The sequence below is a fragment of the Haliaeetus albicilla genome, chromosome 10 (assembly GCF_947461875.1).
Source record: "Haliaeetus albicilla chromosome 10, bHalAlb1.1, whole genome shotgun sequence".
In the NCBI taxonomy this organism is placed as follows: domain Eukaryota; kingdom Metazoa; phylum Chordata; class Aves; order Accipitriformes; family Accipitridae; genus Haliaeetus; species Haliaeetus albicilla.
In genome coordinates, this window is record NC_091492.1 from 10348670 (window position 1) to 10364128 (window position 15459).

At 41.6% G+C, this 15459-nt stretch overlaps 1 protein-coding gene across 1 annotated transcript in view; it reads left to right on the plus strand.

Moving 5' to 3' along the window:
• The first annotated feature begins 617 nt into the window (after positions 1-617).
• BEAN1 (brain expressed associated with NEDD4 1) overlaps positions 618-15459 on the plus strand; it is a 63483-nt gene continuing 48641 nt past the window's right edge. The window contains exons 1-3 of the mRNA XM_069793425.1: positions 618-900; positions 2009-2083; positions 14393-14527. Coding sequence (XP_069649526.1) covers positions 870-900; positions 2009-2083; positions 14393-14527 — 241 coding nt within the window. The 5' untranslated portion in view covers positions 618-869. The remainder of the gene's footprint in view (positions 901-2008; positions 2084-14392; positions 14528-15459) is intronic.

Sequence of the window (15459 nt, forward strand, 5' to 3'; positions counted from 1 at the left end):
GCTTTAGCACCCGCTGCAACCCTATTTTCCGTCTCTAGCACTAGGGCATGTATCATTCACGATGAGAAACGTTTCCAGGATCCCTGGTAACAAGCAGATCTTACTATTGTAAAGTGGTTTTAGCTCCTATTTGGACTACGTTCTTCTGGCCCCCACCCAGCCACAGCGAATTATCTTCTCTGCACTGCTTGGATAATCCCGTCCATCCCCGCGGGTTTATTCCCAGGCAGTCCCCTCCTTTCTAGCCGAAGTGCTGGGCTGGACTCGGCTCCGAAGAGCCGTTATCCGCCTACAGCTCCTCATCCAAGCAGCAAATCCCCGCAGCGTCCCCAACACTTTCCTTCCCTTTCCCCGGGGACCGCAGAAGGGAGGGGAAGGAGCGGAGCCGGGGTTACTCCAGGTCCCGGGTGCTCGGGAGCTCCCCCCGCCCGCCGCCGGCCGGCTCGTTCCCCCACTATGTGCAGCCCCGAGCACCACTCGGGCGGCCCGCCCGGCCCTGCGGCCTGCGCCGGCCCCGCCGCCTGCGGGCCCCGCTCCCCAGGGGCCGGACCGCGCCCCGGGGGCCCCGCTCCCCCCGCGCCGGGCCACCTCGGCTCCGGCTCCGGCTCCGTCCCCCCCCCGCCGCGGCTGGAGGCAGGGCAGAGCAGGGTAGGGGGAGCTCCGGCCGGCCCCCGCGGGGCGGAGGTCACCCGCCTCCCCCCGCCCTCCGCCCATGGGCGCCGGCTCCGTCCAGCCGCCGCCGCCGCCGCCGCCGCCGCTCCGGCCCCGCGCGCAGGAGGAGGCGGCGGGGCGCGTCTCCCGGCGGCGGCTGCGCCCGCCTCGCCGCCCGCCGCCGCCCGCCAGCCGCCGGGGAGCCGCGGCGGAGGCGCATGGAGACAACGGCCGCCGCTGCCTGCTGGGGTAAGGCGCGCTGAGGCGGCGGGAGCCGCGCCGGGCACCCGCCCCTGCCGCGGGGGGCACGGCCCGGCACGGCCCGGCACGGCCCGGCCCGGCGGGGGGCGGCCCGCGGCCGGGCAGGACGCTGTCCCGGGGGGCGCCGCGGGGCGGGCGGTGGCGTGCCACGGCGGGGGAGGGTTTCCGCGGAAACTTTCAGTTACTCAGGCACCCCCCCCCCCCCCCCAACCACCACCCCAAAAAAAGCAGCTGCGCCCCCCCCCCCTTCCCCCGCCTCCAGCGCGGTGCCGAGCGGGGGTGCGGCTGCGGCGGCAAGCCCGAGATTCAGAGGGAAAAACCCGCCGAGGACGATCGGCGACGAGGTGCCGGCGGGAGGGGCAGGAGGCAGAGGGCATGGGGGACGGCGTGCTCCCTCGGGGTGTAAGTGCAGCCTGGGCAAAACGCTGTACAAACGCTGTATCGCATCCGACCGACTATCGGGGGCTCGTATTTTATATGCAACTGCAGGAGCAAACAAGCCCCTCTTGTAACAAACCTAAGCATTTTGTTATTTAGGACACGTTCTACTCGTGTGCATTTTGTTGCCTGCAGGTATAAATCTTTGAAGTACAAGTTATAAATATTAAAACTTAAATACATAGGGGGAGTATGTGTATCAAATTTTAGAACAAATTTATGCCAACCCAGTTTGACACACACGCACGCCTAATGTACTCAAGCTGCACTTAAACAAATTAGGAAACAGTTATTTTGTTTTACAATGGTAGGTGCCTGTTTCAGAGACCAGTGAATGACTTAACAACAATAATTAGCATATTTATATAACACATTGTTGTTTATACATGGGGTTTTGAATCTAAGAGGCATTAAAGTCATATATAATACCATTTCCTGAACTGGAGTGATTCCTGGAAGTATGAAGCAATGACTTGTTCGGCTTTTTCACCCCCATTCAAGCTACATCTGTGCATATATTCATAGTCTGAAACATGTAATCCTGCCCTGGAGAGAGTGGGTGCACATTAACAACATAATGTGTCTTCAACTGACATCTGGTTGCAAAACAAAAACAAACTGCTATTAAGGACCTTTTTTTCCATTTTTCCCTCCTTAGTTCTTTTCTTCCATCTTCCTCTCATCTCTGGAAGCTCCATCCGTATTGGAATAGGCAGCAATTATTCCAATCTCTGTAAGTAGTCTTTTTTTTTTTTTTTTTTTTTAACTGCATTAATGGCATGCCTTCCAGTCATGTACAGCTGTAGGAATATTATATTTAAGGTCCTCTAGCAGATAAACATCAATCCATTAAAAAGCAAATAGCTTCCTGACTAAGAAAACAACTGAGGTAACAGAAATAGACTTAACCTTGTGATCTTTATACAGACAAAACTCACAAAAATGACTTGACACAATTGTCTGAAATAGAGGACCATAAAATTTAGTGTCAGGTACAAGTACTTCAATATTTCCTTTTAAAAAAAAATAATCGTCCTTTTCAGCATTTTCTCCCACAACAACAAATTAGCACATAGCTGCTAAAACTGATTTACAAATAGAGCACACTGACATCAGTCAAAATTTTGGCACTCACTAGTGAAACAAATGTGGCTAAAAATTACTTCCAGTCATTGAAATAAAACAATTCCTGACATTTGACTTCCATCTACTCTCCTTTTTGTGACTGACTTTTGTAGTTTTTACATGGAAGTTATTTGAAAAGGAAATATAACATTATAGGAGCAAATTCCACCCATGTCACTGGTCCTATTTTGGCAGAACACCACATGTATGCAGGGAAGCAGCGTAGCATGTCCAATCTCTTAGATGAAAGAATGCATAATGATAAAAATACATGAACAACAATTAAAACAACTAAGATACCTCTCAGAGCAAGTGCTGCAGCTCAAGAAAAGCCATGCTGAAATGTTGTAACTAGATTATGACTTCGGTAACAACTTTCAAGCCAAGATGCCCATCATGGGTGACGAATCATATGATTAAACCTGAAGTTTAAAGAAAGAACAGGCAAAATGTTATCTTATTTACTCTGGAACATACAAAAAGGAACAATAAAGTCAGGCAGCTACTACCATTCACAGACTAGAAATATTATCAAGCTTAATGTTTGCTGCCACAGCCTACCAACTTGGAGAAATTATTCATAGTGTCAAGACCAGCTTCTGTCAACACTAGGTATTTGTAGGATCTAACCCTAAGATGACTTCGGTAACTAGGAGCAGAGTTTGGTTGGTGAAGCTGAAGACAGTACAAAACCAAGTGAATGCAAAGTGTTGTCTTTCAGATTGCCTGGTAATCCCTTAAGCTAGAAAAAACATGTTAAAGTTGGGCTTAAGACCAAGTGCAAAATTAGTAGCTGCTGATTAAAATTGTTCACCCCCTGGCTACCTAATACATGACCAACTGGCATCACCCAAGTCATAGAAAATACGTAATCACAGTACAAAAATGACAGGAAATTGTAAATGCTTTCATTAGTGTAGCTACATGTGGCAGTCTACTTATTTATTAGTGAATTGCCTGTAGACTTGGCAAAAAAAATACTTGTAATGTGCTTATATTGTTACAGGTTAATATTGCAAAAATACTGTTTAGATTATTTTTCCTCAGAACTGTTGGTTTTACATTATGCGTGAAATGGCATTTTATAGCACTTCATTACGTATGTAGCCAATGTATGTTTAGTTTGGGGATTCATATCAGAATAACATAATTTTTTATCCATTCTTCACTTTCATGCTCCCTGACCTTTAAGCTCAGATTCTTCCCTGCCATTGCCCCTCCCAGAGAGACCACTTCTTCATGGCAAGACAACTTTGTATTGCATTAACTTTAGATTAGTGTAGAGTTTTGTAACACAACTGTTGCAGCAAACACTTCAGAGTAGTCTGAGTATTGCCCTAATTTCCAAATGGGTGCCTGTGTCTCTTCAAAATTAAGTGCTTTTAAGACAATATTTTTGTTTTACTTTTGGCCTTAACTGAGTACAGTTCAGCCAGGCCCAACGTTCTGGCCTTCTACGCAAGGGCTATCATGTTTAATTACGGTAATGCCTAGACTGTGAAATGTTCTACTGACAATAAGAGATGATATTAACACGATCCCAGGTGGGCATTAGCCAAAAAAAAACCAAAATACAAAAAACCAAAAAAACCCCAACAAACCAAACTGTGGCTTGTATTATGCTTTTATAGTGAACATGGAAAGAGACTGCTGTTATCCCAAGCTGTTAACTATGTACTACAGGAAGGAGACAGGAGCGGATTCTTCAGCTATACAGAATTCACATATGCCAGGTACTAGACCTGTTTACTCTCCCAACGCTGAATTTCCTAAGCAAGTGCAGAGGCCCAGGAGGAGGACTGCAGCTCCTCTCAGACAGACTCAGCTGTGCCTCAAGAATACCGCTCTTGTACAGGACAAAGGGGCAGAGTCACACAAGCGAAGTCCAAGCAAGCTAATACTCAGGAATGGAGCTATATGACTTCAACCACACAGGACCAAGGCACGTTGCAGTTTCAGCATTTAATGGAACTTTCTGAGTGGAAATAAAATTTGCTATTAGCTTTGTTGCTTTAGATGTTTCTTTCTGAGAGAAACATTGGATTTTCTTTGCAAAGTGTTTTTAGCTTTTGGTCAGGTATGTTTGTTTGGTTTTTAAAGTAAAAAGTAAAAATTATCTCTAGAAAATATCTGTGACAGTGAGTATAAATCACTATTAATCAGCAGTCATGAACCTCAGTCACTGTTTCTAATACTTAAATGAAGGGGGCCCAAAACTGTCAGAGAAGCAAAAAGGCAGACAAATGGTTCTACCCAAAGTGCCTTCCCTTCCTGCATGCCGCTGCCTCCTCCACCTCCTCCCTAGCAGTTCTAAGATTAATCTCTGGAGAAATGGATTGTAAGCACAGGTAAAAGCAAACAAATCAACTGATTCTTCAATTATCCAGATTGCCAATACACATCAGCTATTATAAAAAGATAGTTATTTTATAACTATTAAGTGACCACTGTTATTTATTTCAATATTAGTGAATCTTTATGATTTTCATCTGCATGAAAACCCACCTAAGCCAGACACAGGGACATACTTGCTACAAAGGAAAAGTGCAGAAAATCCTGATCCTAAAACCAGTAAGCCCTTGAGTAGACACTTTGGATGCTGTCCCTCAGCATTCAGCTCACACGCAGTAACTGCACAGCTGGCTGCCCACTGTGTTGTCATTGACTACAGCCTGCTAGCTGTGCTCTGAGACCCCAGGATGACAGTGAAAGGTTGAATAAACTTCTACTCATAAACAAGGAAATCTTTCTGTACACAGCAAGAATAAAATGCTGTCTCCACTGCGACAGACTAGGGAGTCTGTGGCTTTTGTTCTTGATGGCAAATCCTGTATTTTTCCCAGAATGGTCTCCAAACTCAGCCAGTTTAACACAGTTGTCTAGAGGCTAGTACTCAATGAACATAACTTCACATTGATATGCACAGGTGGAGCCCAGTGCCTCAGTTCAAACAGGTGAAGAAACTGGGTGATTTGGGGTCTGTGCAAGTATCTTACAGTGGTTCTATAGGCTGCACCAGATTTGAGACATACAGAAAGACAAGAGATTTCTTCAAGCCTGTGCGTGACAGCTTTGCTGTGAACTTGTGTCCTGGAGAGAGTACATTATGCCAGGAAGTTTAAGAGACAGACTGATAGCTCTGCACCGAGACTTCTGCACCCCACAGCAGTATATTCCCTTGAGAAGTGTCAGTGATCAAAGCACCAACATCTACCACCCATTACCAGTCTCTTTCTTCTCCAACAGAGAATGCCAGAAACCATCTAGGTCTGTGATGCCAGGCAGTGAGGGAAACACACGCTGTAGTTGCCCCCTCTTCTTTAAGTGCACAGCAAAGTTTAATCCCCAGAATAATCTGCTTTTTATTTTCCTTCACTGACTTTTTTCTCAAACCGTGGATGTTTTCTGGAGGCACCGAAGAGGCTCCCATCTCCCTTTCCTTAAAGGCATACTGCATATCTCCCTACAGTTCTCCACGTTGCATTTCAGGCTTTAATGACTCCAGTTGTGCAAAGGGAAGGATGTTCAAATGCCTCCAGAACCACACCTCAGAATTCTTTGTTCTTCTCCCCTAGTAAGTCATATCCTGCTCAGTGTCTTTCTGCCATCAATTTATTTTATGATGGCTTGAAATCATCTGTTACATCAAGAATGATTTTTTCACCTTTTCATTTATTAGACTGGAATCTGCACTAGGAAGATATCAATTTCCAAGCCTGACAGTTTCTCATCATCGTTTAAGAGCATGTAGACTGACAACTTGTTCATTTCCACTGTAACTACTGACTTAATGCTTTAGTTGCAGCAGCTTCTCCCAACTCCTACCTCCCATTCCTGATTATTTTTTTTTTTAGTGGAGAGAATAATAGATTAGAATTCATTCCTATACAACTACTATGCAAAAATACAGATTGGAGTCCAACCCTGCTCCCTATCAAATAAATAGAAATGATGCTTTAGTTTTTGAAGGGGATCTCATCAGAGCAGTACAAGCAGCCATGCTGAGAAACCTTTCAGAGAAGAGTAGAGGAGAGATTTGTTTTAGAGGTGCTGAGCACTATTAACTCTTGCAGTCTGACATTTCATTGTTATATAATGACTGTACTTGAGCTGTATGTTCAAGCACCTAAAAATGCAGTAAATGCCCAGACACCTTTATGCAGAGCATCTTTCAAGGAGAGGTGGACACCTAATTGATTATGAGCTTTTGTAAAGCCTACTTAAAATCTCTATCCTCAGATGCTTTGAAAATGTGGCCTCAAATTCAGAGCTGGCAGAAGCAAGCTATTTAGTTGGCTTTGACAGCATTTATGCAAACAGTGATTTTAGCTCCAAGACTTTAATACATATCTTGCTATAACTCCCTGAAATCCCTCAGACTGTTTTTTAAAAAATGACAATACATGACATTGAGACACCTACAGTCTTCAAGGACCTGTGTGTAGATAATTCACAGGAGGACATTCCAGCCAAAGCCACTTGATCACTGTCTATTCTTAATGCAAATAGTGGTTCTGTGACACTTTGACACTTTTGGCCTCTTTAATTCTAAGTTTCTTATCTTTTAATTGCTGTTTTTAGTTGCAAGCATGTTAATTCCTTTACTTCTATCATTAAAATGAGGATTTTCCTTTCAGCAATTGTTTTCTTTCTTCATTAGAAGCATTATAAAAAGAAATAGTTAAATATGTGCCATTTCTAAACTTTTTTACTTGAATTTCTCCTATTGGCAAGTAATCTTTTTTAGTTTCATGGCCTAAGAGAAGCAACTCTATAAGCATATGATCTTTACAGGTTTTCAGTATCTTATCTTTATTTTGAATTAGCTGCAAAATTGTTACAGGATTACTTCTACTTAAAAGACACAACTAAGACTGAAGCTTTATCGTGCTAGGTCCTGCAGAAAATAACTAGCCTTATCCTTCCAGATTGCAGGTGTCTAGATAACACAAAAGGTGGGAAGAGAAAAAAAGGTTGGCAGAAAAATTAATTACTTTAGATTAGATAGCAATTTAAGGAGAAAGCAAGGCTTTCCGGGCTCCTGGATTGGTATCTGTCCATTACTTGGCACTGACTCTTGCTAACAAGATACTGCACTAGCTATTTTCTCTTGTAGCATCTTTTTCTCCTTCTTTGTCCAATCCCATATCTGTCTTTGTTCTTGGGGTTGAAGGGACAGACTTGCTGCAAGACAATTTCCAGAACATTTATTCTGCTTTTACTTTTTCATATGATTATTTCGTGTGACTGAATTAATTGTCCACAGACAACCTGTCGTCCATCAGGCTCAGACCTGACAGAAATATTCTGAAGTTACACTTAACCTCAGCTTTCACTTCCCACTTACTCAGGACAGAAAAGTAACTACAGATGGCTTGTGATGTTTTTCTAGGTAGATCACAAATACAGGTGGGTCTCCCTTCCACTGGGGAACCCAAGAGATACATAGAAATGACATATTTTGCGTCATAAATTTAAAACACTTCAGTCAGTAGAACAGCTGAGTCACTCTAAATCATTTAATAGGCTGCTTCCAATTTTTAAATGTTGAAAACAGGCCCCAACTTACAGAATGGGTTAAATCGGGGATTTCCACAGCAAGGACTCAGGACCTTAAAGAGATGAGCTTTACAAAAGAGATGCCAGGTCCTCTCAGGGTGAGAGTAATACAGTACATGGCAGAGCACCCAGCAGATTGCTAGTTACTTAGTCCCAGTTGGAAGACTAGTTCTTAGTAGGAAAAACTCATATTGAATATTGCTTCTAATCCACACTTAACCATCTCCTTTTATTAGCAGAGTTCAGTATTTTCGGCTAAACACTCCTCATTTATGATTATTTACAAATGAGACTACTGAGGTACACAATGGCCATTTTCCATCTCCAAATGCACACAGTATGGAAGCAAGTCATTGGCCCAAACAACTGGCAAGTACAAAGACTTTATTAAAAGTAGGTCATAAAAAGCCCAATGCAGAACAGAAGAGACTAGAGTTTTTAGAAATTTGTAAACCATGTTTCTTTGTTCTCATCTTAATGTATTGCCCTGAAACTTGCCTCTAAAGGTGTAGGGATTAGGGAGCCTACTATGCAATCCTCGTTCCCTGTTCAGCAAGGAAATGTAAAAACCCTGAAGACTTGAACAGACAATAAAAGCTCTGAATGACAAACTAACACTCCTGGTTGATTGTAGGTGCCATGTTGACAAGTAGCCCAACAATATCCAGTCATTTGGTATTGTAATTATAACTCTGCCTCAGAGACACATCGGGAGAGGAACATGAATCCAAAGTGATTTTTGTTTTGGCCTGGAATTTGGTGCTCGAGAAAGAATACGCACACTGCAAAGAGGAGCCACAAAGAGTAGCTATTTGGGATAACTTTTATGCATCATTTGAAGAGCATGTTAAACTACGCTAATAATCATGCTCCTCACACTAAATACGTTTGTGGAATCAGCTATTCCTTTAGAAAGAATATGGAACATTCAATAATAGATTGAAAAAGCAGCTACAATGTATTCATACTGTTGTGCCCTGGGGTGAATGCTGTGCTGTACATTTCTTAGCATCAGTCCCAATCAGAAATTGTCCCAATGTTTAGGGAGAGCACAAAATCAGAGTACCACCAAGAAAGATACTGTATATACACAGCCACTTTTAGAAAAGACTTTGCTTTTAGAACAGCACAATCCTAAATGGAAACGTGAGTGGAAACTGTACTTTTGCAACTTGATCCTATTAGCCGACCTGAAAGACGTCTGAAAAACCTGATAGAAGTCTAGAATAAAAAAAGGAAAAAAAAAAGCTAGGCTCAGAGCTACATTTCTGTGCTTCTGATTAAAAAAAATGTTTTTACTGAATGAAGCAAGCTGTAAACTGGAAATTTCCCCAAAGATGGAGACATAAGATCATGCTTCAGGAGTGCTGGAGCATCTATAGAGGTGTCGTGGTTTAACCCCAGCTGGCAACTAAGCAGCACACAGCCACTCGCTCACTCCCTCCACTGACAGGATGGGAGAGAGAATCAGAAGAGTAAAAGTGAGTTAACTCGTGGGTTGAGATAAAGACAGTTTAATAGGTAAAGCAAAAGCCGCGCACACAAGCAGCGCAAAACAAGGAATTAATTCCCCACTTCCCACGGGCAGGCAGTGTTCAGCCATCTCCAGGACAGCAGGGCTCCATCACGCCTAATGGTGGCTTGGGAAGACAAACGCCATCACTCCCAACGTCCCCCCTTCCTCCTTCTTCCCCCAGCTTTACATGCTGAGCATGATGTCATATGGTCTGGGATATCCCTTAGGTCAGTTGGGGTCAGCTGTCCTGGCTGTGTCCCCTCCAACTCCTTGTGCCCGCCCAGCCTCCTCACGGGTGGGGTGAGAAGCAGAAATGGCCTTGGCTCTGGGTAAGCACTGCTCAGCAGTTAAGGAAAACATCCCTGAATTACCAACAGTTTCCAGCACAAATCCAAAACATAGCCCCATGCCAGCTACTGTGAAGAAAATTAACTCTATCCCAGCCAAAACCAGCACAAGGCAGAAATAAGAACTTTTTCCCAGATTTTCAAACATGTAAAACTAGGATTTCCAAACACAGCCAAGGACAACATGGTAAAATGCAGGGCTAAAGCTAGTATCAAGGTACCTTAGTAGTATAGAAATGACATCTTATGTCTGTCCTCTGATTTAAGGTTATTGTAAATTTCTTTAGTTGTCATCAGTGCAAAAATACTAAGGAATTGAGGGGCAGAAGAAGTCACCAGAGATAAGAATCTCTCTTCCTTATATTGTGTTTTGCACAGGTTTCTGCATCATGCTCATCTAAATCATATAAGCACAGCAGAGCATTAAGCATCAAACTAACACGTGCCATGTGTTTTTTATTCTCTCATGCTCTCACCAAGCTCTAGAGTTGCTAAATCATCTTTATCATTGGAGGATCCTTCTTCACCATGACTATCTTCCCGCAGCTGGCTACAAAGGTTTCAAAGCCAGCCTGCAGGCAAGAATGAAGGCTATGATTTTTATAAAGCGCAAAGGGTTACATTGCAGACATTAGTTCCTGCTGGTGGATGATCAGGGCATTATCAGACTCGGTGGTTGATGTGAGAAGTGCGTACCCACTTTAACAGATATATAATTCAATGGTCATTTGAATAAGAAAAAAAAATTTGGTATTACTAACATAGGAAAATACAAATTTGGATGTGCAATAGCTGTAAACTATTGTGTGTATTTTAATGGTGCAGGTTAATTGTCAACTTGTGGATTCATTTTATGCATCACACTTATATAATATTGCACTTTAACCTAAATTTGATATGATCATTTTGATGTTCTTAAATTACTAATTTTCACTTCATAAATTCATTCAAATGTGTGCTGATTTAGAATACAAAGCTTGAAAACCATCAGCATGCCATTGCATGGCACAGTCTGGTTGGGAACAGGTGGGCTTAGAACTGGAAAGTGCTTCTCTGAAAGAGACTTTGTTAGCTCTGTCATCTGTAGTAAAAATTGTTTTCAAATCAATTTTACCTCAGGGTAAAACATACTTTAAAGACAAAATACTCTGTGCTAGCCTCTACTGAGATAGAAACATCATCTTGGAAATAAGGCATTTTCACACAAATGAAACTATCTGTCTCAAAAGAATTCTCATTGCGTAGAACTTAAACATTATTATTTGTTGAGTCAGTACCACACTGAATGTGATGCCTACGTCTGTCCCTGCCTGCTGCGTGACTATAGGCCTGTGCCTCGTTTCTTCCTCAAAAAAAGCATTTATGTATTTTTAGTCTTCATGTTTTTTTCAGTTATTTTGCAGCTCCCCTTGAGAATAGATGGAAGATTTGTATCATCTGTATTCACAAAAGACATAATTTGCTCTTGCTACACCTGGGACGTACAGCTTTATGGGATAGGTTTGCACACCATTTTTTTTAACCATCATTGTCCCCCACTGCTTTTCAGTTCAAAAAAATTGGATATGCCCATATAATTTCTTACAGCTTACAGTCTTAATGGTTCTCCCTGAAGATAATAAAACATTGCAGTGGTTTTCCAGCATTTTCATAAAGACCATATCCCAAAGTGACTTACACAGTTCAACAATAACCAGCAGAAACAGAAAGCATAATATTACTTTCTGGATGAGAGAGAAGAGGTATTTATCTTTTAAGTGACCTTCAAAGTAGAGCCAGTAAAGTGGTGAAAAGTAGAACAGGAATTTTATGTTGCAGGAACTGTAGAAAACTTTCTTACATCCAAAAAGTGGTGAAATTGTAGCCAGTGATAGGGAATTGTGTTGAACTAGTGAAAACAGGAACAGTGAACAAGAAAAATACGAAAGAGTGTAGACTGGAGCAAGTTCAAAGAGGTTTAAAATAATTAGGGCAACTTCAAACTACGTTATGAACTAAACAGATTTTATGGAAGATATAAATAGGTGAGATGCATACCAGGACAAATTACTGTAATAAATTTGCCAATATATTATTTTTGCCTTTTGCATAATTTTCTTGCAGGTGAATTCCTTTTTGATATTTCAATGACTGTGTAACCAGTTGAAAGTTAACAAAAGTTATTCCCATTTACACAATGACTACGTTTGGTACCACAAAGTAATGGTTGCTTAGCTGCTGCTTCTATAATGTTTTAACAAACAAACAAACAAACCCAGACAAGAATCCCCACAACTTTAATTGCTGGGAATTCTATGCCATTTTACCTCCGAATTGTCTGAGATGTCTACCAGAAATACAGTAGCCATTTGAGAAATGTACTGCAAGATGTTCTGAAAGTACAAAACAATATGATCTGATTATTGGCCTCTAGATCGCAGAGTTGCCAGGTACAAGCATACAATCTAAGATTTACTGTAACAGTATGTTGTCAATGCTGATGGTATTTATAAATGCATGTGGCGGTACTGACATCTTCCACTGGAGCAGCTGTGTGGAGAATTAGAAATTATGAACAATTACTCCAAACTGCATGATTTTGCAGCTATGAAGGATGACAAAAAGGCTTGAAATTAAAAATATTGGAGAGCAAATCAAAATATGATGCAGCAGACTTGCCTGTCTTCTGTTGAGTACCGATTTGCACACTAGCCCTCTGTGCCTTTACTTTCAAGAGCTAGTGTTTTTCAAGTTGGGCTTGGCCTTTTATTTGCCTGTATTTGCAATGTTTTAGGTTGCTCATAAAGTAACCTGAATACAGCTCTGGTACTCTAATGAAATTTAAAGCTGATTTCTGAAGAGTCTTTCTACACATAGGTCTTCCTTGCCAAACTTAAGAACTTTTTATTCTGTCATTAATGAACTATTTTCCATCTATTTTACTTCTGTTTGTTGAAGGCCCTATAAAACCATGCAACTAAATGATGTCAGTGTAGCCATTTGTGCACTTGTCAGAAAATAGTTTCTTTTTATCTACCATCAAAACAAGACCACTTTCACTAGCACTACTGGTGAAATGTGGAAAAAAAACCCAAACCTAATAATACCTTCTTTGAATGATGTAGGAAGTTTTTTCCCCTCTTTTCTGGATAATTTTCAGACTTCCTGATCTCCATTAATTTGTTCGTTAACCTAACAAGCTGGAATACATTTAGATAACAAGTTCTTTCAATTATTTGCTCAGTGTGTTTTAGATGATATGGCTGGTCACTGACATTCCATGGGATATTTTGTATTGTGCAGTTAATGTGTCAAAAAAAAAAAAAAAAAAAAGACATACTCTTCCTTGCATAGAGATTCCCCAACTCCTTTTTAAATTTTGTATCAGGCAGCTGTTGTTTGAATGTTTACGGACATCAAACAAAACAGCTATTTTGAGTAGCCAGTGAAAGCTAAACACCTATTGCTTGCTGGCATTGCATTTGCAGTGACCACTCTCTCCTCAGGCATACTCTCAGAACTTTTGGACTGGGAAGGGGTGATCCTGTTCAGATATGACAAGCGATGACACTCCCACCAGCACTCCTATTTCTTGTGCAAATATGATTTGCACAGATGAATATTAGCATGGACTGAAACTCTGCTTTTCTTAAGTTACAGGGCTTAGGCTGGTACCATCTCTCCTTTGAGAGTAGGAAATTCGTGTTCATGCATGTATGTATGCATGCATAAAGATAAAAGGAACCATAGTACACTATCAAAGGATAAAGATAAAATTACTCTTTTTCCCCCCCTCTCTTAGGCAGAGATGAGTGATTCAGTTTTCTACTCAGCGCCTAAGAATCAACGGTAGTCCTGGGAAGTGGCTTCAATCTTCCAACTGAGGAGCCAGTCAAAAAGATTTGGCTTCATGCAGAGCTGCAGACCCTACTATATAGGATTTAATGTCTCTGCAAACCAAACCTGAGTTAATGTCTCCATAAATTTACCCAAGGGTTTATTAAGATTATTCAAAAAATCCTCCACTCTATCAGACTGAGTTCCTACCCTTAATTGTCAAACTGGAAAGGAATTGTGAGAGAGTCATACTTACAGCTAGGAAGCCCTTAATCCAGTCCTTCAGGTTTGTGCAAGATACCAGATCTCTCTTTTTCCCCTCATTCTTCCATTTTGTGTGTTAAGCTGGGGCAAAGATGGATTGTTTTGTTTTGGATGTTAAAGAATCTAAGTCAGTCAGAAGGCTCGGTGCCTCCGAAATATGGTACCCCTGTGATTTCTTTCGTATGCTTCACTTAGACCTCATCTGTCTCGAACACTCTTTAAATGATCAGCAACAACAGTATAAGAAATGTTTGAGTCTGAGACCCTTTTCACATCTGACAAAAAGGAGAGAGTGTTTTCATCTGCCCAGGGCTTTCAAAAGCAGGAAGATCGACTTTCAGTAGACATGTGGCTTTGTTACTCAGGAAGGAGTTGCTTGTTACACAAAATCATCTATTGTTTCTCCTCCTTTCAGATGAACAGAGCATTCTGCCGTGTAAAAAAGAAGAACTACAGTGTGGTGACGGACTCTGCCTTTTAAACTGGCTGCGCTGTCACTATAAGAAGGACTGTGGCAGAGACTACATGTCCATCAAACTAACATGCTCAAGTGAGTTACCCTTCACTTTCCTAAATCATGACCTACGAATGTGAATCTGTTTTCTCACTGAATCGGTGTTCGTAGCAATACGCTGTTCTAAACATGAGATTTGATATGGTTTTACTGTTGCAAGGATTTGGATATTTAGAGGTTTATTTATTCATATGTCTAAATCATTTATGCTGCGTGCTGATTTCAAGTAGAATAGTAGACAAATAGCAGCAGCAGTGGGAATGGAAGATTTGGTTGAGCCCAAAATGCATTAAGCTAATGTATTGTGAAGGCTGCTGCTCTAAACTGCCAGTTGAGGGGGCAAAAGAAAAAAAAAAGCCTAAAAAAGGCAGTTGTCATTGCTGGAAACAGTTAGACACTGGCAGCTCTACAGAGCAGTGACTGCTGGCCGGGCACCCTGCGTTTGGAAATGTTATTGTGAATAAATAAACAAACTGCTAGCTGATTAAAATAATACTTGGGCAGGGGAGAGGTAAGAATTACTGTCAAGTCAGAGATATCCAGTGTATTTAAAGGAGTCATAGGGTAACATTTGTAAACATTTGCAGATAGTTTTAGCCATTTGTTTTAGAACCAGATCTGTTGCAAATAAATTAAAAGATGAGTTGGAGGATTTCTGATGAACAAAAGTGTCTTGTAATCTCACCAACTGCTGCTAACTAGCAAACTTGGTGATTTAACCATCTCAGCTTTTTCTGTTCCTACTTTTTGCTCGTTATGCTTACTTGTTAATTTCAAGCTGCAGTTTTAACTCTGAAACTTTCCTTTTAACATAACCATCTTGTAACTAGCAACATCTAAAAGGGGAAATTACTTTTAGACCTCTATTCTACATGGTACAAATAGGATGGATCACATACTGCTGTCACTAATTACTTGCCAAAAATATTTGCAAACTTGGGAGTTTTTAGTTAACACAACATTGTACA